This window comes from Ostrinia nubilalis, chromosome 5 (assembly GCF_963855985.1).
Source record: "Ostrinia nubilalis chromosome 5, ilOstNubi1.1, whole genome shotgun sequence".
Classification (NCBI taxonomy): domain Eukaryota; kingdom Metazoa; phylum Arthropoda; class Insecta; order Lepidoptera; family Crambidae; genus Ostrinia; species Ostrinia nubilalis.
In genome coordinates, this window is record NC_087092.1 from 4831940 (window position 1) to 4858040 (window position 26101).

Sequence of the window (26101 nt, forward strand, 5' to 3'; positions counted from 1 at the left end):
AAACACACTGTGCACGTGAGCAGGGAAAATTTAAGTTATCTTCCCTTCAAACCTTGTATTAGTGAGAATCTGAGGAATATCTACAAGTACAGCTACAATCTGAGTTTACCCGAAAATGAATTTTCCGATTGTCTTCTGCCGGGTAGAGCGATAGATTTAGTTGCGACAAATGTTGATTTGTATACTATAGAAAGAAAGGCAATGTATGTCATCGATAAGTATAAGTTCTTTGATAAGGAGGGAAACCGCAAGATAGACGTATTGGATCTTCCAGGGGACCATATGATTGTGGCCTATATGGCCCGGGGATTTCCACTGAGAGACACACTGGCAGCCAACGCACAACGTTTCTTTGAAAATGGCCTTTTGCAAAGACACCTGAACACTCTGAGCGCTCATGGTCGATCATTGTTATATAAGAATTCAAAGGCGTATAAAGTATTTCGATTACATGACTTAAGAGTTCATTTCATTGTCCTCAGTTTCGGTATATTTGTTGCAACTTTTGTGCTGGTTATAGAAATATTATTAAGCAAGTCAAAATTAGATCGTCATTGATTGAAAACTTTTTAGAGATATTTTATTACACCTATCTATCTAAAGTGAATTCTAAAATAATGTTTCATTAACTATCACTGCGTATTGTTATTACGAGTACTTACACTAACCTATTTGATAAGTAGAGTTTTGGCGTGGTGTTGTGATTGTATAGCAATTTTATATTTTTCAACCACACTTTTCATAAATGTTGTTTAAGTATGTTGTCTTTCAATATATTGTGTCAATTAGTAGTAAAACTCATTTAAATGTAGTGTGCAATGTTAGGAAGAATTAAACGTCCTATTTAACGAAGTATCTGGTGTTTTATTTAAATGAAAATGATCGTCAAAGTTGACACTAGGCACTTTAGTTTTTTTACCAATCAACACCGCGGTTCAGGACCCTGACAACGTCCTCTATCGGAGATTTTGTGCCAAGTTTAAACGATTAAGGTGCTCGATCTTGATATCTATGAATAATACTAGCAATACATAATACACTCGACGTCAAATAAATCGCACCTCCCGCGACAAGCATTTTCAAACGTATGCATCCCCTCTTCCCACCAATATTGGTACCATTAAAAAGCCTAGTTCTAACCTTCATTTCATTAAAGGAAAGGTTTTTACCCCAAAAATGTGTCTTTAGAAGGATCCAGAGTCACTTCTTCAAAAAATAGGTAGTTACGCTAGAGCCAACTTTTATGGCTATAAAACTGTTAAGTTGGGTTTAATTGCTATCCATCTGTTAAAGAGGACACGTGAAATCATTATTTGGTTTTATAACCATAAAAATTGGTCTAATTGATCCCATAGGTGGGCCCAAAGTGAGGTATTTTTTCAAGTCACATTTATGGTATATGTTAATCATTTATTAAGGCGATTAGAGTCCTCAATCCGCGCCAAATGGGCATTTTGTAAAGCCTACTCCTCTTTTACTGCTGGACAGAAATAGTTGAAAAAAATATATGTTATACAACAATTCAAGGACTACATTTGTGACGTTTGAATTTTCGCTAAGTCTCTTTGTTTTGGATTAAAAAAATAAATACGGGACATCGATTTTTTACTTAAATTCCCTACTCCTCCAAAACGGCTATGTTAATTTAAAAGATTTTTGCACGAATAGATTGGGAATTCTTTAATCTTTAAATGACACGTTGCGTTTTTCAATCGAACATTACTTTCATTCATAAATTTTACTTTTGATAAATTCCGAACGTTTTGCTGTTGAGGGGGCCTTCGCGGGGTGCGGGCGGCAGTCGGCCGCTGGCCTTCAGACGGGGAGGTTGTGTCACTCGCTGCAAACTGACATTAGCGATCAAAATGAATTTTTTCTTTGGCTGAGTTGCACCACCTGACGTGACCTAACTTTGACCGTAGCTTTGGCGATAACCAGTGTTTTTTGTATGGAGTTAGACAGACTTTTGACGCTTGTCAAAGTTGAAGTAAGATGGTGCAACCCAGCTTTTGTTCGACAATAGATTTTATGTCAGAATTGTTCATAGAGTACGTGCAGTCAGACGATACAATTGAATTATGACGCGCTCAGACGCTATTTTCTACCTAAATAGAATCTATTAGTGTAAAAAAACTATAATTGACTCCAAAACAACTGCACTAGATAAATAGAAGTAGAAAAATTATTACGTTATTTATTTACTAGGCCTTTGCAATCAGTATCCAAATTAGGAGCTAGTCAGAATCTGTAACTAAATCGATTTACGTGAAGAAAACAATTTATATTTTTTATACTTATTAGAATTAGATTTTCAATATGTTTCTTCGCGAAAATACCACTGACCACAATTAAAAATAACACCTGTAACGCCCCTGGGTCTGCGGGTGTCTATGGGCGACGGTAATCATTTACCAACAGGTGATCCGTTTGCATTAAGATAACGTGGTATTAGTTTGTTCTATAGAGCTTATTAAAAAATTTGGATACTGATTACAAAATTAGCCATTTTCGGAGTCGGTGGCAGCCTACCTTTTGGTGATTCGTTTTGGAGTTGGTTTTAATTTTTAGTGAAATTAATCTATTTCATGCCTTTAGTAGACTATAGGTACTCAGTAGACCTTGTTGTTGCCACTGAAGGTGCATAGGTACTCAGTACATTGATACCATATTTTTCATGTTAAGTGCAAATAAACTTCCCTAAATTACCAAACCATGAAACGTACCTATATTATTAAAAAGTTTCGCAGATAAAAACTGAAATCCTCTTATAAGGTGATGAATTTTAGGAGCATGTCATGAAACCAAAATTATTAGCATACAAGAGCTTGTTTTAAAAAAAATCTTTTTATTTATGATGAGGAATTTACTGCGGCGTAGTAGCAGAGATTTTCCGTTTGTAGATCGTAATAATTTCGAAGAATAGGGATGTTTCGTGGATAAAGCAAGAAAGTAGCAAGAGTTTGAATTAGTCCGTCGGTGAACTTACCAAAAAAAAACTCCAATTTAGACCCCAGTAAAAATATCACCGTTTTCAAGATTTTTAAGTTTTTGTGCATTTTTAGAAAATTGTAATGAAATTATTTAGATATAATAATAAATAAATACAAATCAAACGAGCCTAAACTCGATGGAATCGTTTAATCCCGGAGTTGCTATGGGGCCACTGGCATTCCAGCTCTACCATCAGATCAGCTCCATGTCATCACAATATTGCATTGTCACCCGAATTACATGTATATCCGAAATTTTAACTCAATCAATTGATGAAGGATTTCTAATAAAAAGACAAATACATTTTCAGTTTATTCTTCATAAGTGACACAGAGAGAATGACAATAGACAAAAGCAGAAACATTTGCTTTTTTAGGCCATAGACAATACTAGGTACTAATGCGTTCCAATAGGGATGATGACTGGGTAATGAAATCGAAATTCTATTTAGTCCGTCAGACAGATATTAATTAGAAAATATTAGACTCATATTTTTTAATTTTTTCCATAATCGAATAATTACAGTATTATATTGAGTTGAAATGTCGCGTGACGTCACATTTGAGTAAAAATTCTACTCAAGACTATTCCTTATTCTGTGCTCAAGCGTGGCGTATCGCGCCATTTCAACTCGATGTAGCACTGTTATTATTTAATTATGAAAGAAAATAAAAAATATGAGTCTAATATTTTCTAATTATCTATCTGGCGGACAAATAATTGAAATTTTGTCATCTAGCCTAGTTGTCGTCAGGAAGTTGGTCTAACTAATTCAGCTTGCAAGATTCCACCCGAACAAACATTTATGTAATTACCTACATATATCATAAATTGCAAGCTAAATAAAAGCTTGTAATAAAGTCGGGTTTGTTCAAATTTCGAGAACGACTGAACCGACAAAAGCATTAGAAAATTTACGAAAAATAAAATAAAATTTTATCCCGTACAAAATGTTCATGGATTTTGTTATTTTTATTAAATACCTTTACGCCTGAGTTAAATGACACCGACATCAAGGTTCATCAATTTAAGTTTAAAATAATAGGCAGTAATGTATGAAGAAAGAGCTTCTATTCTGTATCTACCTATGCCCGTGTATTTTTGATCGGTGTCAAATCGGAGTTTTTGGTGCGGGGTACGCGGGTGTTGCTCGCGGCGTGAAGGTCAAATGCCCAAGGTCATTGAGGACTCTAATCGCCTTAAGAAATTAAATGTGTTTTTCTTTAAGGATATTTATTGGGCTTTCAAATAACACCAATATTATTGGGGTACCATGATTTTGTCAGAAGAAAATCGTTAAAGTTCGCGTCGCGGAAGGTGCGGTTTATTTGATGTTGAGTATATTAACTTGGGCAAAATTGTAGAATAATAAAATTCATACTCTACATTGTAGACCTTTATGAAGAATAATAATAATAATTATTTATTTATTTATTTCTTTCACAACATATTAGGAAAAACATTTCGTATAATATCTGTTAAACTATAGATTTATGAAGAATGGATTCGTAGGTTTTCACGATTTTAAAAATAAAATAAAGTTCAGGGTTTCAGCACACACTTCATTGTTTTGCAATATACTTAGATATACAGTGTGAGTCACGTTAAAGTGTACATATGAAAATAGATGAAACTAGACCTATTTTTATCGACAAAAAAGAGGGCAAAAAATTTTTGAGATTTTTTTTTAATTTTTTATAGAATTTTTTTTCTTCCAATTACTTATTGTAAAGAAAACGTAATAACTTTTAAACTAAGCGGTATATCCTCATAAAATAAAAACAGTAATAATGCTAAATAACAGGCAATACTAAAAAAATACATAAAATACACAAAAAAGGCCAACAAATAATAAAAAATGATACTTTTTGAAAAAAATCTGCTTTTAAATTCGTGTTTTTTTGGTTATTTGATAAATTTCTCCAAAAAATGCCCCTATAACCAGTGGTTTTTACTACTTTGTACTATTTTCTATCGTATTACCTTCGTAAAACCAAAAATCGCATGTCTCTATCCCTATCACAACGTTTGCAATGATCGTTTGAACTAAGCCTCTCCGGGCGCGTCATTCAACGCTTCGTTAACAACGAAACTGAAAATGGCTCTAGATTTGTAATTTTGATAAAGACAAGTTAGATTTCAAATAAAAACAAAAGATTTCGAAGTAAAATAAGCATTTTAGTTAAAAATTAAAATTGTCTCTACCTGTAGCGGAGAATAATGTTGTGGCAGGCCTTTGTTCAAACGATCATAGCAAATGTTGTGATAGGGATAGAGACATGCGATTTTTGGTTTTACGAAGGTAATACGATAGAGAATAATACAAAGTAATAAAAACCACCAGTTATAGGGGCATTTTTTGGAGAAATTTGTCAAATAACAAAAAAAACACGAATTTTTAAGCAGATTTCTTTCAAAAAGTATCATTTTTTATTATTTGTTGGCCTTTTTTGTGTATTTTATGTATTTTTTTAGTATTGCCTGTTATTTAGCATTATTACTGTTTTTATTTTAACAGGATATACCGCTTAGTTTAAAAGTTATTACGTTTTCTTTACAATAAGTAATTGGAAGAAAAAAAATTCTATAAAAAATTTAAAAAAAATCTCAAAAATTTTTTGCCCTCTTTTTTGTCGATAAAAATAGGTCTAGTTTCATCTATTTTCATATGTACACTTTAACGTGACTCACACTGTATAATGTACTTAGATAAGTGTTAAATCACAATCAATCAGATCACTGCCCCTTATAAGAAATTTAAAATACAATGCAATATTTAGTAAAAGACGAAGACGACAAAACGAATAATACTATAATTTAAAATAGTAGTGTACCTAGTCAAGTTGTGGCCTGCCCGGAGTGTCTTTTAAAAAATACAATTTTTATTTAAAGAGACGTTTATTCGTCTAGAGATGCGGCTTAAGACTAAATGTTCTGAGGGAACTTTCGCGGCTCGCAGGCCAGCGGGATGTTTAGTCTACAAATGATTCTGTTAACTCTTCAAAACAATTCCTAGAATATAGGTTGCTGATCATGCAGCATTGAAGAGTTGGCAGATGTAACTCCTCCCTCCTTAAGTTCGAAGTTCTCGGCTTGAAGAGCTGGAGAACTTCGATTACATGTTTTAGTAATCTTTACACGATATTTAATTATGAAGTAAATTACAATTCCAATGATTATAAGGTAAATTACTAGAGTCCAGACACTAACACTATGCACTTCAATAAAGGCCTTTTCACTTTCATTTTCACTGTTATCACTTTTCTTGAGGGCTACCGTTAGAAGCTTCAAGTCCGTGAGGTCCACTCCCTGAAGGTCTACCGGCTTTCGTGTTCCGTTTCTTGGATGTAGAGCAGGTAAGTTTACTAATGGTAATTTCTCGTAGCTGATGTTATCTGTGTTCATTTGATGCATTTTCAGGGTTATTTCCAGGATTTTTACTTCGCAGGGATCATCCAGGGTAAGTATGAAGGTTCCTTTAACTTTCTGCCGGAATATCTCGCTGGTGCAGGTTCTGGTAAGTACTTCTTCATTCTTGCTGAACAGGATCCATCTGTTTGGTTGTAACGGCTGAACTTTGGTGTCTTCAATTTCTACAGGTATACGCTGACATGACGTCACGTTCTCTACGTACGTCATCAGGTCGGTGATGCACGGGTCACGTACATACTGCAGCATCTCGTGATGATTGCAGAGGAAGCTGGATTCTTCAAGTTCTTCGCAGGGCTGGTCGAGCAGTTTGATCTTCAACCCTTTCACTAATAGGTAGGGATATTTGGGTAAAATGACGACGGTGGATTCATGGGATAATACAGGTAAGGGAATCAGTTTGTAATAGATATAAGTGTCGCCGTCTATAATTGGTATTTCCAGTAGGTAAGTAATTTGATTTTCCTTGGAAAATGCTTTAATACTAATTGTTTGCTCTATTTTAACTAAGTTCTCTATCTTAGGTTTATAAACTAATTTTTCTGTAGAATGAATGCTTTTCAATAATTTTAATAGCTTACTGGATTCTATAATTGATTGATGTAATATCCCTAATCTACTTAATGCGAAACTTGTTTCGATTTCACTTAATTTAGCGTAAATCGTTTGAAAGTTATGATAAAATAAATTGTAAGTATTGATAATTTGTACTTCAAAATGTTCTTTCTTAATGCTTGAACTTAAATTACTGCTTAATTCTGAAATTTCCTTATTTAATTGTTTCAATCTATCATTTAATTGAAATGTAGAGTTAGCCAAGACTTGAACAGTTTCCGTTATTAAAGTTAATCGGTCGTTAGCGGAATTTTGTTTCTTTTGAATATTTTTAATCAAACTATCATATTTAATTGCGTCATCATTGTCCAGATTTCCTGTAATTACTTTAATTAATGAACCAAGGGGATTAATAACGCCACGTTTAGTTCTGACATTCGGGGAAATTTGGCTCAGTTTACTTATGGTTAAGTTTTTCATATAATCTACTTGTTTACCTATTTCTACGAAATTAAAAAGAAAATGTTCACTAAATTTACTGTGGATTAATTTGTTTAATTGGGAAAGTTTATCAATGTTAATTTTTAAATCTTCTTTTGTGGGTTCTAAATCTAATACTTTGGCTATAACCCATTGGTATTTGGTAATTTTGGCTAATCCATTTTTCAGGGGCAGGATACCTGGGTTTTTATTCAGGTCTTGCAGCTGAAGTGCTTGGAGTTGGGTCGTCAGGATCGCCGCCAAGAGGGCGCCGACGTGCATGCGGAGGGCGTTTAACATTTTTAATCGGTACTTTGGTTGTTCGGTCCCTAATGGTTACAGGTAAGACATTTCTAACTGCCTCATCTGTTACTGTTGCTTTTTGGTAACGCGGTTTATCTTTGCTTATTCTTTTGTTAACGTTTTTAGCGAATACTGTGTCTCCAGGTTTAATAGGGAAATCTGTTTCTCCTCCACGCTTTTCAATTATGTTTTGCTTTCTCTTTATTGCTTGCTCTACTATGTGCTGGTATAATACTTTAGTTCGTTTAGCATGTTCTTTAACTAACTGTTGCATGTACTGTTTTTCAAAGTTTAGGTCGAACGCGTACTTGGAATCGGTGTGTCCAAATAAAACTTCAAACGGAGTCATTTCTGTTGTAGAGTGAATTGAGTTATTATATGCCATAATAGCATATGTCATTATGGAAGAAGCATCTGTGTACTTCTGTTCGTATTTGGCTAACCTGTAAATCTCTATGATGGTGGAATGGAATCTCTCTATGAGTCCCATGGAATTTGGATTATTGGGTGTACCAATGTGAAGATCAATTTTGTATAAGGAGAGCATTTCTTTTAATAGAGCGTTGTTAAACTCAGAACCAGGGTCGGAGCTGATCTTGACCGGGATTCCGTAAAATGAAAAGTACTTGATGAGAGCTCGCACTACTTCCGGTGTAGAGCGGTTTGGCAGCTCGAAGGCTTGTCCAACTTTACTAAATGCATCTATCAACGTCAGGTAATAGCGACCCTCTATGGAAAAGAGGTCCATGAAAACTTCTTCGAAGGGTTTGGATTGAGTTGCTGTCAACTGAAGTTTTGGCTTTATGGGTTTACGGTCGTACTTGTTTTGTCTACAGGCTTCGCAGGAATTTATAATGGTAGCAATAGTCTGTTCCATGTTATGCCAGAAGAATGTTCGCTTGATGTGTGATAGAGTTTCGCGTATTCCTCTATGACATGTTTTACCAGAATGATATTTTTCTATAATTTCTTTTTGCTCATTTTCGTCTTCTACGAACACAACTCTTTTAGTGCATTCATAGAACTGTACGAGTTCCTTTTTAAACAGAAATATGATCGCTTCGGTAAATTCTCTACGGTGTTGTTCGTTTTCAAAGTAAATAAAATATTTTACGTTATTCCTGATGTATTCTTTAAGAAACTGTTTTACTAAATCTGGTCTATTGAGAGGTAAATGAACTTCTAATATTTTTTGTTTTTCTCGTGAAAGGTTTTTTACTGATAATTCACCTAATTGCCAGTGATAAATCAAGATCTGATTGGGTTTGGTGTCAATGGCTTCCTGCAATATTGGAATGCCTTGAGATTCGGTATCACGTCCAGAATGAACGGTTTCGGTTCCAGTTTTACTGGATGCTGTTAATGTTGAACTGGATGGACTTGGTACGGGATAAGAGGATCTAGAATGTATGGGTAGAGTCCTATCTGAGTCGGTATCGGAAATTACTACGGGTTTTTCCGATTCGCTGTCCGAAATTGACATTGGCTGTTCTAATTTCTTTTGTTCTGATGCTAATCTTTCTATTTCTTTTGTAAGCTGTGCTATGTATTTATTACGGTCTTCGTCTTTGTCCACGTTGGCTTTGGTAGAGCGGTCATCCTTATCACCTAGTGCATTTGTGCGGATTCGCGATAGTGCATCGGCGTTTTTATTAAGTTTTCCGCTTTTGTGGATAATCTCGAATGTATATTCGGAAAGACGTAAGCGCCATCGGGTGAGTCTACTATTTGTTTCTTTAAGGCTGTTTAACCAAGCAAGAGGTTTATGATCAGTTACTATTGTGAATTTCTTACCATATAAGTAAGGACGGAAATGTTTAACTGCCCAAACTACGGCAAGAAGTTCTTTTTCAGTAACACTGTAACGGGTTTCTGCATCATTGAGAGTACGGCTTGCATAAGCGACAGGTTTGTCACTGCCTATAGGGCCTTGTGATAGAACGGCTCCTAGCGCAAACTCTGAAGCGTCTGTAGTCAGTACATAAGGTTTATCGGGATCTGGATATTGAAGGATGGGTGCATTGACGAGCAATTTTTTACATTTCTCGAATGCATTAATGTAATTTGGATCATTAGTTGGCATTAAACTTTTCTTTTTCAAGCGTGCTGTCATTGGTTGGGTGACTTTTGCGAAGTCTTTGATAAATCGGCGGTAATAACCAATAAGTCCAAGAAAGTTTTTTAATTCGGTTGTAGTACGGGGTAATGGATAATTTAGTACGTTGGTGTAATTTAGGTCTGATTTATTTACGTGATTTAATTGGTCTAATTGTTTTTTGGAAATATTTTCTGTAAGGATTTGGTTGGTTTCAACGTTGGTCGGAAGTTGTACATGTTGTTCACAACGCGGGGCCAAATTAATAACGTTATTTGGATTACATACTATAGGTATGTTTGCGGTATCAGTGTATAATATTTGATCTTTCATATCGATTTTTGCATTTAATTGCAGAAGAAGGTCTGTGCCAATGAGACCGTCGTATCGACCATCAACGTCGTATACGTAAAATTTGTGTAAGATTGGACTGTTAAAAGTCGGAAAAAGGGGAACTACTATGACTTGGTCGTGTTTACTTGAAGCATGTGTGCTGATCACTTGAAAGGGCTCGTACTGTTTATGACAGGCGAAAAATTCGTCTGCTTTACGCGGACTAATAAATGATCGTGCACTACCAGTGTCAATCATCAGGCGTGCGTCGATTTCTGGTATTTTAATGTAAGGCAAAGTTAAAATGTGCTTTATTTCTGAATTTAAATGTATTACGTTTTGTCCTGTAACGAGGCTGGTATTGGAAAATTTTCACATTCGTTTATTGGTTCATTTTGTTCTATGGCTGGATGCTCGTATTCTTGATCATCGCAAGTTTCTGGGTATTCGGAATAATTTGGTTGCTCAAGATCATATTGGTCTTGAGGGAAATACTCAGGGTATTCCTGGTATTCGGAAATTTCGGGTTCATCTAGGTAATAAAGCTCGTTAAGCTTGAAGCCTTGAGGTCTCTGGGGTAATGTACGCATGGTTACATCAGTGGGCTGATGTGTAGGGGGTTTATATCCGAATTGCTGGTTATTAAGCTGTGGTCTATAGCCAAATTGCTGAGGTTGGTTTAGTTGGGGTCGGTAACCGAATTGCTGCTGGTTGAGTTGCGGTCGGTATCCGAATTGTTGGTTATTTAGTTGGGGTCGGTATCCGAATTGTTGGTTGTTTAGTTGGGGTCGGTATCCGAATTGTTGGTTCACTTGTGGTCGGTATCCGAACTGTTGGTTTTGTTGGGGTTTGTAACCGAACTGCGGTTGATTTTGCTGTGGTGGTATTTTATGCTGTTTGCTAGGGGTAATTCCAAATTTAAATTGTTGTTGCGTATTGTTATTTGGTTGTAGGCCAAATTTAAATTGTGGTTGTGGATTAAAGAACTGTTTTAATCCCATAGTGTTTGGATTGGGCGTAAACGGGTTGTTGACCATTGGTTGTGGTCTTGGTTGGAATAAATTTGATTTGAGCATTTTGTTTCGTGAGTTATATTGGTGAAGGAAATTTACTTCCTCCAGCACAATACTGAGGGCACTCTTTAATGAGCTGCAACCTTTTAGACGGACTATCCTAAGAAGGTCCTCGGGCAAATTGTATAAAAAGACATTCATAGCTAAGTTGTCGTAAATTATTGCTTTACTTCGTTTCAAATTTTCATCTGCTATTAAGTTAACTTTTGCAATTAAAGTACTTTTTACGTGCTGGATTCTGTTACAGAAATCTAGGTATGATTCGCTATTGGTAATTTTCAACGTTTCTAGTTCTATGGCTATGCATTCTTCGGATCGCGGGTCACCGAAGTGCTGTTCAAGTGCTAGCTTTAACTCTGTCCATGTTGAAATATCTTGGCGCTCGCTAATGAGCGTTGCTGCTTTTCCGGTTAGTCTTGATGTAATTACGTGGTATACGTATAGGTCTTGGTCCGGGTTTCCATCTACTCTACATGTTCTGATTACATATTCGCACTTTTGAATAAACAAGTTGAGTAATTTTTCATCGCCGTTGAAGACGGGGATGACAGAACTCATTTCACGCGGTATCTGAACGATGCGGTCCATGGTTTGTTTATTTATTCGCGTTGGTGTCAATGGATGTGATCGATTTTTGTATCACTTCTATAAACAGGAACGCGATTAAATTCTAAGTAACTAATATGTACAATGTTACAAACTATTAAACTAAACTTAACACTTAATAAACACAATTGGAAATTAATTATATGTTTTACTTTAATTAATTTATTTTAACTTCAATTTATTTCTTTTTAACTTCAATTTATTTTTTTCACTTTATGATCGGGATTTCCTTTTCATAAATTAATACTTTTATTTTATTACCTATATAAGTGATTAGGATCGCTCTTTCACAAATACGGGTTTTCACACAAAATTTTCACATAAACTTAAACTAACAAAGAAAATAAAATTACTTACTTTTGATGTTTGAAAAATACGCAATTTTAGATTCAGACACTTATCTAGGATCGAATATGACAGGATAGAAAGGAATAGCGATTTTGGTCTACTCACAAACTGCCCATCACTCGAAGTTGAGTCTGCCGACGAATAATCTCCAGGTGCGGTCGTAGAGGCTTTTCCAAGTTGACAAATTTGTTTGTTCGGTGGATTTCCGTTTAAGGCAACAAGAAAGTGCCCGGCGCGCACTGAAGTTAAGTGTTTTCGCGTCGCGGAAATCCTACCGGCTGCGCCAGTCAAGTTGTGGCCTGCCCGGAGTGTCTTTTAAAAAATACAATTTTTATTTAAAGAGACGTTTATTCGTCTAGAGATGCGGCTTAAGACTAAATGTTCTGAGGGAACTTTCGCGGCTCGCAGGCCAGCGGGATGTTTAGTCTACAAATGATTCTGTTAACTCTTCAAAACAATTCCTAGAATATAGGTTGCTGATCATGCAGCATTGAAGAGTTGGCAGATGTAACTACCTACGTTCCTTACTTGAATGCATAGAAAATCATAATAAATACCATTAACACGATTAGAGAGAAAAGAATCTGAAACAAAAGGAAAAAAATTACGTTAGAACATAATCTTGCAGTATTGAATCCTACTAATATTATATTAATGCGAAATTTTGTATGAATTTCTGGATGTCTGGATGTTTGTTACTCTTGCACGCAAAAACTACTGAACGGATTTTGATGAAACTTCACAGTATTATTATTTATAACCCAGAATAACATATAGGCTATAATTTATGACGATCTGTGACAAACTAAATATCACGCGGGTGAAGCCGCGGGCAAAAGCTAGTTTAATATAATTAGCATACCTACATGAACCACTGGGAATACAAAAAGATAGGTTTCAATTGAACTATAAAATAAATTGCTGCAAATGCTACTAGGTACTAAAAACATTACCTTATTCTGCCACCGACGGTTTTCAACGCACTGGCTGTAAGGCATCGTGGAAAAGGTTACTGAATTGTAGAGGGGTACCCAGAGATTTGGGAACATCCAAAACATCAGGTCATCAAATGCCTTTCGGAGACGATACGAAGGCCTTGTGACTAGGTCTCGCATCTGTAACAAAATAATAGGTTATTAACAACAGTGATAAACAATAACAAAAAATAATTAGTAAACATAAACAACTAAAAACACAAGCTGTGTATAAATAGATACATGTTGACCAGACACTCTAGATTTTAACTACATGACTGTCTTTTACGAAGATAGAGCTTACAAAAAACATTACTGTAGGTAAAGTAACAGTAGCTATTTTTTTTAACTTACCTCTATGTAATTATACATAGCTAAGTCGCTGATTGCATAAGTATCCGGCCATCTTGTAACTGAAAACTCGCTCAAGATATCAGCCAAATTATCGTTATACTTCTGGAAGAGCTGATCTAGGATAGTGCAGTCCTCAAAACCGGCATTCATGCCTTGACCATAGAAAGGCACGACTGCGTGAGCGGCGTCTCCAATGATGAGCGCTTTATCATCGACATTGTATGGACGGCACTGAAAAAACAATACATCAGATAAGTCAAAGGTCTCATCCAAACTACCATTTCAAAGTCATATACCTAAGTAGTCATATGAAATTACCTTGATTGCAACCAAAGGCGACGGTGATCCACCAAAGAAATCTTCAATCAACCTTTTTCTACCGATCAATGGTATCGAATCAGGGAAGTATTTCTCGAAGAAAGCTAACAATTTTTCTTCTGTATCCAAATCCTTAAATTTTTCGAAGGGCATGAACAACGTCACGGTCCACGAGCAGTCTTGGTTGGGCAGGGCGATCATCATAAACGTGCCCCTCGGCCAAATGTGCAAATAATTGGCTGCCATCTGAAACTATCAATCATCCACCCGTTTCACACCGCCCTACCATAATTTAAAAAAGAAATTCACAACCATTACTGTCACCTCCAGGATATTAAATGGTAGTAAATCACCACTAAATGTAAATCACGTTAAATTGCCCTTATGACCCATTTCAATTTTTTAGTTAAAACTTAAAAAATACGTATTTGTTTACAGTTTCAGCACGGTAATACTCGTGGTTTCAGTGAGCTCGACTATGAAGAAGGTAAAAGAAATGGTTGTTTTCTATCTTGCTCTGTTTTTCCATTCATGTGAGAGTTTTTCCGATGCTGGATACTTTTCGGCTATAACTGAAGAAATTGAAAATAACGCTACAGCAGCAAAATGTATTTCGAACATCATGGAATATAAACTATTGCTACATTCAGCTGTTGTATCGTTCGTGCATTCCCATGATGACGTTGACTACCTCATAGAAATGATTAACAACTTAGAATACTACAGCATTGCAGTAAGGTCATTCAGCAATATCAACTTGATGATAGATACAGATATTTACGTCATGGTAACTGAAAATCTACGGCAGTTGCAATTTGGAATGTCGCAGATAACTTACGATTCATTTTGGGACCCAAGAGCGAAAATTATTGTTCATATAAATAATTTAACAATCTATGAAATTAATGAAGTTTTCAATACATTCTTAAAATACAATACACACGACGTGATTCTGATAACCAAAGCGGACAATGATCATGATAATGCAAAAATATTTACATATCACCCTTTCGAAGACGGATGTTGTGGAAGGAAGTTTAACGATGCCATTTTAGTAACAAATTGCAATGATTATGAAAGTGTAGAAAAATATTTCCCCGAAAAACCTAAAAACCGGTTAAGAAATTGTAATGCTAAAGTTTTGATACGAGAAGACGCTCCTAACATCATTATCAAAGATGAGAAACACATTGGTTTGGAACAATATCTATTAAAAACTATAGCGGAAGTTACAGGCATGACTTTAGAATTCAAACCAACTACCATAGCTTTAGGGATTGTTTTACCAAATCGTACAGCAACAGGATTATTAAAATTCTTACAGAATAATGAAGCAGACATTGTAGCGGGTGGATTCATCTTGATTAAAAATCGGTATGATATTTTTGACTGTGTATATGGCTATAACTTCGCAACTTTGGATGTATATACCCCTGATGCAGAACATGCCGTTTGGAAGAAACTATACGAAGAATTTGACACGGAAACATGGATACTGGTAATCCTGTGCTTTATAGTGATCTCAATAATATCCACTATTGTCCTCAGATTGACGCCAAAATTGTATCATAGCCTTTCAGGTTTGTTACTGAAGCTTTGGGGATTTTTCTATTTGGGAAACACCAATGAACATTTATTAAAGGTTAAACGGTTAAGGTTAATTCTGACATGCTGGATTTGGTTTACATTTTTTGTAAGCAATTTTTACACAACTGCCTTGTACAGTTTGGTAACTGCTCAAGTAAAAAATTCAATAGATTATCTCACACCCGAAGATTTGCATTCCCTAAGTCCGTTACAACCATGTATCAGCGATGAGATTCGTACTTACTACAAATATGCTTTCCAGCATGACTTGCCACAAAATTATCCATTACCTAAATGTAATGATGATTCGCCACTAGATATAATCAGAACTAGAGAAGATTTATATTCCATTGAAATGACATACAGATACGAAATGGACGAAGACAAATATATTGATGATGAAGGGAACAGGGAACTCGATTTCTGGCGTTTCTCTGCAGATACGATAATCACGATGTACCTTCCTAGAGGTTACCCTATGACAAGGAAATTCCAAATAGTGGCTCAGCATATATTTGAAAGTGGTATGTTGCAGTATCATAAAAACACTATAGAATTCAAGACACAAGCTGCTGTTTTGAAAATACCCAAAACCTTTAAAAAGTTTAGGATAGCGGATTTTGAGAATCATTTCCTTGTGTTGATCATAGGTTATGTCGCTTCGGGGATTTGTTTTTGCATAGAGCTATGCTTGAAGAGACACAATCATTTTAGAACTAGAAGAAATATTCCCAAGGAATCAAAAAACTTTAAAGAACCAAATAAGCCAATACGTTACCGTGGTCATACACAAAATCAAATCATGGGAAAGAAAAATTTGAGATGGGCACATTAGCCATTTTGTGCTTATATTATTATACTTACGCCACCATTTTCGTCAGCTGGTATGCAAAGCTCCAAATATCCGTGCTCTATATATTTCTGACTGTAATCGAAGAGTGGCTGCTTCATCATCGCTTTGCGGACTGCTGAGAAGGCACCATCAGCTCCGATGACTAAGTCTGCGTTTATGCTAACCTCTTCTTTAGTTGAAGTACTGAAATGTATGACTCAATTAGCTTAAAAGTTTCGATAGGGTTTTGTTTTTGCTCTATCATTGAGACATTTCAATTCTGTAATTTTTTAAATTGTTATAATGTATTTGTAAGAAAAAATATTTGTAACTTACTTGAGCAAAGTCAGAGAACCCTTTTTAAGGTTTGCTTCGATTAGTTTATGATTGAAGTTCCTTTCGACGTTTTGATAATTCTCTGATTCTGTAAAATTATTTAAATAGTTAGTAACATAGTGACCGTAACTTGATTACGTTTAATGAAGTTGCTTTGTAACCTTACAAATAAGGCAGAAAACATTGACATAAAATAAGTGCCCTTCGTAAAGTGCAAAGGAAATCATAATTATTATTAATCAACTCTGTTTTATAGATCTTATTTATTAATATGCTAAGGATAATTGATAAAGGACGGTCTTAAGTTCGACCCTAGAGATAAGGTAAGTAGGGAACTAGGGTAACATTGGAATACTAAATAGCACTAGATTACAAAAACTAAGTTAAATCATAGTCATATATCAAGTTTTTTAAATGTTAACGTACCTTTTAGTAGTAAACTGTTCAGATAGTTACGTCCCACTGAGTAGATGCACTGTAAAATATAATTTAGGAATATTTAGCATATAAAATGAGATATGATCCTATTAATAAATGATCTACGTTTCTTTCATTACGGGATAGAGTTTTCAAACATTTTACATTACCCTTCTGAGGCCTTCTGTGAACATTATTTCACTTTGCGTAGGTACTAACATATTTTTTCGCAACAAAAAAGTGTACGATCAAAGAGTGTCTATGAAATAATAAAATGTAAAACCTCAACTAAATATCAAAGAAACATACTTATAAAGTAGCGTTAGAGATAAACAAATAATAAATGTAAGCATAGTACTTGTATATCACATATAAATAAACCACTAATTTAATACGTATTTTGTATTATTTAGCAATTACGACAGTCAATATTAAATAGTATAGGTACCTATGTGAAAACATGTTCACAAATATTTAGATAGGTACACAAATGTTATATAACAAACTAGCTTTCCGCCCGCGGCTTCGCCCGCGTGGAATTTTGTCTGTCACAGAAAAACTTTATCGCGCGCGTCCCTGTTTCAAAAACCGGGATAAAAACTATCCTATGTTCTTTCCCGGGACTCAAACTATCTCTATGCCAAATTTCATCAAAATCGGTTGCGAGGTTTAAGCGGGAAAGCGTAACAGACAGACAGACAGACAGAGTTACTTTCGCATTTATAATATTAGTTGGGATACATTTAGGCACCACAAACTCGCCTCAATATGAAAAACAAATACTTTATGAAACTATGGTAGGTACTCGTATAACAGATACCTAAGTACTTAGTTACCGGCGTATTTTCCATATTGTATGAACAGTGAATTGGTTACCTATCACCTGGTTAATTCAAGCATGGTAGGATATGCGAGCAGCGTAGGACCGGTCGTTGCCTTTGTCCAGGTGGAAGACATGTGGCTGAAACGAACGATTCGTTCTAGCATCGTAGGGATGCCAGGCCTTTGTCCAGCAGTGGGCGTCATTTGGCTGAAACGAACGAATGTGTTAACTCACCTGATTGGTCCTAGCATCGTAAGGTATGCTGTAGGTAGAGCCATCAAGCCGGTGGATCATCCTAGCCGCCATGGGTATCCCATGTTCCTTGATCATGTGTTCTTCAAGGCCTACATCCTTCAGAGCCCTCCTGCCTCGGATAGAGAGAGCCAGATTGATCGATCTGCCTCTTATTTGAGGAGTTTTTCTTATATCTGAAAATCACAGGTTTTTTGTGCAATACAAATAATTTATAGTAGCATGTTATCTGTGTTTATAGTAGAACCCTCAAGGTAAGCTATTATGCTAATATATTAAGAGTTGTTAGTGGCTTTACAAAGTGGCCCTGCGAAACCTAAGGTGAAACTGAGGGGCTCTTGATATAGGTACATCGTCGTCTAATCAATCAATTTATTCTTTTAAACCATTGCCAAAAATTTGACAAAGAGAATTATTTTTAGGAATGGTGATAAGTTGAAGGTCTTCTTATTTACCAATTTAAATAAATGAACAGCAGATTAAGCGACTGTGCGAAAAACAACGGAATTGATCAAAGCAACAGTATGGGCAATTGGGTACTCAATCTACATTAATAGATTCCAATCAATCCAATAAAGCCTATTGTTCGACATCTGATTAATGTCTGACTTCCAATTACTTAAGTTTCAAGATCACAAAAGTAAGTAGGTACATTTTTTTAAAGTAAACATGAGTACCTAAACATCACTAAAATTGGAATGATTCTAATCTTTTTTCCAGAATTTTAAAGAAGCGTCCAAAAATGTGGACGTGACTAGAGCATACTCTACTACTACTACTACTATCATCTCTACGTACATTAAGACCTACTGGATTTTTTATCTACAATAATGAGTACTTTCACTAGTGAGTATAACCAGTATAACGATCAATGGTCCACTCCACGAGTGTCCAAGAAAGGCTGCAATGCGGGAGGAATGGCGACGGATTGTGAAGCTTGCCACCAAACCAGGTGTGACGACCACGACCACTCTGCCAAGAGTGTAGCAATGAAGAAGAGAAGAAGAGTAAGTTATATTTTATCTAAACATAAAATTTTAGAGGTCCGTAGGTTATTTGAGAAATATAGCTCAATATCACAAAATGAACCCGGACGTGCTTTTTTCCGTTGGTCAAAGTGTCAATCATACCAGAAGTGGGTGCTATGAACTTATGTAAATGAGAATCTAATTTTATCACTAAATAAAACTAGTATTCTATAAATAACTCGCTCACCTTCACGATACTCGTAGACTGTGACATGGTGTCCCCTTTTGGCTAGATACAAGGCTTCTAACGAACCTACCTAAAATCAATAACAAAAAATTAAATCAGAATTAAAACAAACGCATAGTATAGTAACTAATCTTTCTACGCTATATTATTTTTAGTACCTATTTTACTTATCTAATACTTTTAGACGATAAAGTACATCACTGTTGTGTTTTTAATTATTTATTAAAAACTCAAACAAAAAAAGAAATATTATTGTTCCAAATTCAAGATAAAAATTAGCGTTCTTTCTACTGAACCATTTTTTTAAATTGATTTCTTTTATTATAACTTTTTCTCAAGTCTCAGGGGTCATCCATAAAGTACGTCACACGTAAAGAGGGGGGGAGGGGGTCGACAAAGTGTGACATGGTGTGACAAGGGGTGGGAGGGGTCCTAAGTTTCGTGACATCACAATTCAAAATCTAATATATCTAGAGGTACTAATCGCGTAATTTGAAATATAAATTAAACTAAAAATACCCCCACCACTTAAGCACAACTCCGTCGAAGTCGAAAACCTAGGAGAGTCTTAATGGGCAACCAATGAAGCCATTAAATCAATAAACTCTTTTGTAGGAATTATTTCAGATTTAAAATCTAATTCTACTGGTCTATAATGCCGCCAAACGCACCGTACCTCGCGCGTGATTTTATTGTTTCTATTTGTTGCTATTTTTTTGTTAATTTAATAATTTTTCGATGTGAAATTGCAAAACATGTGACGTCACACTAGGGAGGGGGGGGTCTTAGAAATGTGACCACCTGTGACAAGGACGGGGGAGGGGTAAAAAAATCATGAAATTCGTGTGACGTACTTTATGGATGGCCCCCTACAATCATTTAAAGTTGATCGCGTGTGATCGCTTTGGTTTGGCTGAACCTTTAAGCCGGTTGCAGAACTTGCAGACCAAGAGCTAAGCTAAGTTAGTTTCGTTTAGCTCGCATAGCCGACGCAGTTTCCCATAGTCGTGTGTAGACTGAAAACTATGCCAATTATATGGTTTCCACTAGGGATGTTATGGATATAAAAAACTCAATAAAACTCATTTATTTCTGTAAGTACTTAGGCTTTAAAAAAGCACTTTTACACGTCCCAGTATTAACCCTACCACTGCTTCAGGACAATAAATGGGCGTATGTAGTTTCGGTTATGGATACGGTTACGGATGTAGGAATATTATTATACCAGTTTCGGTTACGGTTACGGATATCCATAACATCCCTGGTTTCCACTAAGGCGGAACAAAAATTTGACGGCTCGTCACTTCTCTCTCAGTGCTCCGCTCCGCTCTGCCTAGGTGGGAACCTATAAAATGGTGTTATTTCAAGAACCGCTGAACCGATTTAGAAGAAATTTAGTAGCAACACAATTAATTTGTGATTATGGCAAGGACATGGTGAGGGGGGACTTGGAGTCGCAGTTTGGGGATGGTTGCAAAATTAGGGGGTTTGCATGTTGGGGAGGTGCAGGAGACTTCATACCAGGAGGTAAAAGGGGGGGGGTGGGTAAATCTCCCTCTTTGTGGACATTACGGTATAAAGTTACAACAAATAACAACACTGACTACAATGTACTTGGAATCGAACCCCCTTCCCCCCTGTAATGCATCGTAACGTTTTACTCCCCCCAACACTAGAACGCCCCCTTAGCAACGAATACAACTTCTCACTATTAAAAAATGTAATTTTTATTTTCACCCACTAGAGGTGATAATGGGAAAAACCGGGTTTTCCCAAATCATCCAGTTTTAACGAAATCGGGTGGAATGGGTTTTTACCCATCTATAACACGATAGCGGATCACGAGATTTGGTTTTTCTGGAACGTGATTTTACAATCTGCAGATAGTGATAAGTAGGTATGCGTAGATTATCTAAAAAAATAATATGTACCAATTATTATTTTTTTATTAATTGGCTCATACAATATCACGAAAACCTAAAGAAGACTAGGTACCTAAGTTGTACAATCGTGAAACATAAAATTTTTATATTAAGTACCTAAATACCTAAGGTGGTTTCGTGCGCAGATAAAGTTTTTCTAAGTATACCTATTTTACCACTACATAATCACGTAACTGATAAAACTGTCTACAGTATTTTTGCGCACGGGTTATGCATAGCTTATTTTTATTGCTTTAATACCTAGAAATAAGAATAACAACAAAAAATTGTTCTGAATTTGCTTTTATGTGTAAAAAATTGAAAAATTCATATCAATGAATGTATGAAACATGGACGTAGAGATGATTTAATTTGTTGCCAAATATATTTTTTTCTTCCTTTTTTCCTTTTTTTCTAATTATTAAAATATACCAAACAGCCATTTAAGATTCATTCTCACATGAAAAGTTTTAAAATAGAGTCCAAATATTTATTTAAAACTAGCGGCCGCCCGCGACTTCGTACGCGTGGATCCCGTTTTACCCCCTTCATCTATCTATCTTACGCGGTTTAGATTTTTTCATACAAATGTTTTTTCCCGCTAACTCCGTGGGAATTTTGCAATATCCTGTTGTAACTAAGCTTTAAGTTTACTAAGATACCTGCATGCCAAATTTCAAGCGTCTAACTTAAGCGGTTTAGATGTTTCATACAAAAGGATTTTCCCGCTAATTCCCGTTCCCTGATAGTTATTTTGAAAACATATTTCATGTACAGAATTGACCTCTCTACAGATTTATTATAAGTAGGTATAGATGAAATGTTCTACTTTCCCATAAAAACCTAACCCTATCATGCTTTCAGTATACTAGCCTAGGTAACATCGCCTCTCAAATCCCACTATATTTTTATGGAAGCGTGCCCCTTGTTCTTGCGAATAAGCCCCCATAATTATTTATAAATGTATCCCAATGAGAATTTGACGTGCATATAAAGACATTCTACTATGAAGATGGAAAATTATAATCGCTATAACTTCTTAAAAAGCAAATATTTTCGATTTGTAATTGCACTTTTTTATATAAAGGACAATGGGCAAAATGGTACCCGGCTCCAATAGATATGAGTCTAGTATCGTTTGAAAGGTCTTACCAAGATGAACAACTTTTACTATGACCACCAGCCTCAGATCTGGTTGTGTACGAAGATATTCATACTTTTTTGCAGAATGGTACCCGGCTCCAATAGTTATGTTTGTAGTGTCATTTGAAAGGTCTTACCAAGACGAACAACATTTACTATGGCCACCAGCCTCAGATCTGGTTGCGTTCGAAGATAAAGATACTTTTTGTGTAACCTAAGTATCATACAGTATGAAGGGGGACGCGCTCGGGGCAGGGCACCGACGAGATGGTCGGATGCGGTGAGGAAGACGGTGGGCGGGAGTTTGCATCGTGCGGTCCACACAGCTTATGACCGCAGTCTGTGGAGGAACACTATCTGTGGTCGCGATCCTCATCAGTGAGGGACCGAGGAAGAAGAAGAAGAAGTATCATACGTGTCCATCGTATGGTACTTAGGTTATGCGAGGCAGGAAGGGTTTACTGCTCCAGCATCCTTCCTTAACTCTATAATTATTGATGGGGATAATTGTGAAATAAATATTTTTATTTAAAGAAGTACTACCCCCATTAATAAAAAGTTACACCTAGGAAGAACCTTGGATTAAAATGACATTTCCATACCAAATGACAATTTAAGCCAGAGTTCAACTAGGGTGTAACTTTTATTAATAAAGGGGTTAAAGTTTTATTACTTCTTAAGGGTTTTATGATGGGTTGCTAAAGCGAATGAACCCACAAGACCCAATAAGTCCACCCACAAGATGGACCGACGACCTCAAAAAGGTAGCGGGAAGGCGCTGGATGCAGGCCGCCACCAAGCGGCCATTGTGGAAATCATTGGGGGAGGCCTATGTTCAACTGGACGTCCTATGGCTAAAATGATCATGATGATGATGATGAAAGCGAATAAAGGGCTAATAGCTTGGGTAGTTCATCGTAGGTATAATCCTTTCCTTTTCAATGCTTCTTTTAGTTATATTAATAGATTGTAGTCATAATACATACTCGTATACATGGATGATTGTGTTATACTTTCATTATAATACTTAGTGGAATTACTGCTTTCAAAACGTGAATTAGAACTGGCCCCATAGCAGACATTTTCCTACATCTAAAGGCCTTTTAAAATATATATATTGGTTATGGCTATTGGAGCGGGTACCACTTTCCATACATTTGTGCCCATCATCCTTTGCTTATAGTATAGTTAGAATATAATAAGTAAAATCCGTGCGCAAAAAAAAAATATTTTTGTTGACCGGTGTAATGAACATAATCAAAAGGACACCTAGATTTAAAAAAAAATATATTTTTGAAATACGCAGTTTAGCACGTAGCCATCCTATATGTCAACGATGTTGAGTTGCAAGACGAGTTGAATTCCAAATATGGCGCTAACAAGGCTAAACTCTACAAATGTACTGACGTCACGGATGAGGACCAGCTCTTCAGCATGTAAAAATTGGTGGTGGACTCGCAAGGAGGCCTAGACGTGGTCGTGAACAATGCAGGCATCATGAACGACAGTCCGCAGACTTATAAAAAATTGGCCAAGTGCGTGTCGTGCCACGCGCAGTGTAGGGTTCCGTAGTTGTCCGTCGTTAATACAATATATTTCAGAAGCAAGCAATTACTTCATCAAAGTCACTTTTAATATTTTCTTCTAAGGAATTTTTACTAGTTAAGAAATGTTATAATACATGAGTTAAATGCCTATTACTCTTAAACTAACTGATGTATGTTAACCGCTATAGTTTTCCTTGAAAGTTCATGAAAAGCAGTATTATTACGAATTTTTCCAGATTTTTCAAGCTAACAGTTTAATTTTTAGAGGGTGGGGGACGCCCTACTCGAACAAAAATTGGCACTTTAAACTTTAATAATATAATTTGCAAACAGATCCCTAAATAGAAAAATAGTCTTCGAAACCCCTAAGCCATTTTAAAAGACCTATCCAACGATACTCGACTCGATGGGGTAAAAGATGAAAAAAATATCATCCCCACTTTACATGTAGGGGAGATACCCCAATTTTTTTTTTTTTTTTTTCAAAATTTTATTTTACCGTTTTGTCGGCGTGATATATATACCTCCACAAAATTACAGCTCTCTAGTAGTGCCAATAGTTTCCAAGCAAAACCTCGGACAGACAGACAGACAGACAAACGGACATATCGAAACTATAAGGGTTCCTTGTCAGGACTACGGAACCCTAAAAAAGAAATAGCTATTATTATGGTAAGTTTAATTTGGACGTTTCAATTTTTTTAAGTCTAATGTCCCTCTGAGGCCGTTCGTACTGCGAAAATCGCGAGGCAGCTGGGCAGTTTTCATAAATTTGCAACAACCCGTAACCGCATTACCGTCCCAGTGCCTCGCCAGTGAGAACCACCCAGTATTACAGAGTACCACAAATTAAAATATAATATTCGGCTTTGTTACAATTAATTAAAAAAACATAACTTACCAATCCACCTCCAACGATGGCGACGTTCAATGGCTTCTTCGAGTGTCCATTCTGTAGAGTCGTCATTTTCTGAACTAATTTATTTTAACTGAAAAGTTTGTATTCTCTAAAAACTTTTTAAATATTTTAAATTTAAAAAAAATGGTCAATATTTTTTCTTAAAAAAAATCGTCACTATATTCGGACTATATTCGTCCACGACCGCCTAGCTGGGCTTCCTCTCAAATAAAACTGAATGGTGTACTACGAGCTACGAGAGCGTACTACGAGCGATGTTAAGTAGGTAACTTGATCTATACCTACGAGCGAGTTCGTTAGGAAAACATACTTTATAATTTACTTATTTTTTGCGAATGATAAGGGCGGAAACATTTGTGTACTTAAGTTCTTTAATACGTCATTTCCTTTATCAATGGTTTTTTACGGGTCAATTTAAAACATTTGATTTCAAATATCAGATCAGATTAGAGCTTTTGACGTTTTAGTATTAAGAACCTCGATTAATCTAACTAAACATATTTTTATTTTGTTGGGGGTCCAATGACAGTTTAAATTTCCTCCGGGACAAACTTGACCTTCACTGGTTGGGTTTTTATTGACGGTCAAGCTGTAGATCCTGGCTACACAGGAGTTGCAGCGGTGGAAACGAGAAGTGTGAATAGTCACGTAACTAAACATATTGCTATATTTTAATGTTTTTTTCTTTTTTATTTTTTAAATAAAGAATGAAGCTTGTTTGTTTTGTTTTCTAATATTGGAAAATGAGTCAGATCAATAAATACTTAGTTAAAAAAATATATCTCCTAACACAGTTATATTACCTATAGCTACCTGTCCATAATTTTATCGTTATTATCAAATAGTCAAAACCCAAACACGTCTGGTCGGCGTGTGCTCAATTAGTTGCGTAATATTGTATAATAATGGGCAATATAAGATAGTTGATATAATTTACCGATTTATCATTTGGTAGTTATTTACGATATTTCTTTCCACGGCTAAATTATTTTTTACGATTGTTCATACATAAGTAATACTACGGACTTGGAACATTTATTTTATACACCGGTTTATAGATTTTTTTTGCCTATTTAGGTAATTTTAATCAAAAATGTAAATTATAATTTGATAAATTATACCCATTTATTATAAATAACATAAATGTACCTTTATTATAGGCACAGTAAAAAAAATAGACTAAACCGGTCTATAAAATAAATGGAGCAAGTCAACTCATAAATTAAAAATAATCATCAAAGACAATTTA

At 35.7% G+C, this 26101-nt stretch overlaps 2 protein-coding genes across 2 annotated transcripts in view; one reads left to right on the forward strand and one right to left on the reverse strand.

Annotated features, from left to right (window-relative positions):
- Nucleotides 1–5692: 5692 nt before the first annotated feature.
- LOC135071711 (kynurenine 3-monooxygenase) lies at nt 5693–25088 on the reverse strand. Its single transcript, XM_063965493.1, has 11 exons — nt 24835–25088; nt 19322–19391; nt 18089–18282; nt 17041–17089; nt 16615–16702; nt 16311–16482; nt 13860–14111; nt 13542–13772; nt 13167–13328; nt 12729–12797; nt 5693–5825 (listed from the first exon to the last, which is right to left on the reverse strand). The coding sequence occupies exons 1-10, from the start codon at nt 24898–24900 to the stop codon at nt 12738–12740; spliced, it is 1344 nt and encodes a 447-aa protein (XP_063821563.1). The 5' UTR covers nt 24901–25088; the 3' UTR covers nt 5693–5825; nt 12729–12737.
- The window catches only part of LOC135071708 (uncharacterized), a 31297-nt gene continuing 19314 nt past the window's right edge, over nt 14119–26101 (forward strand). Inside the window, exon 1 of the mRNA XM_063965490.1 lies at nt 14119–15501. Coding sequence (XP_063821560.1) covers nt 14338–15501 — 1164 coding nt within the window. The 5' untranslated portion in view covers nt 14119–14337. The remainder of the gene's footprint in view (nt 15502–26101) is intronic.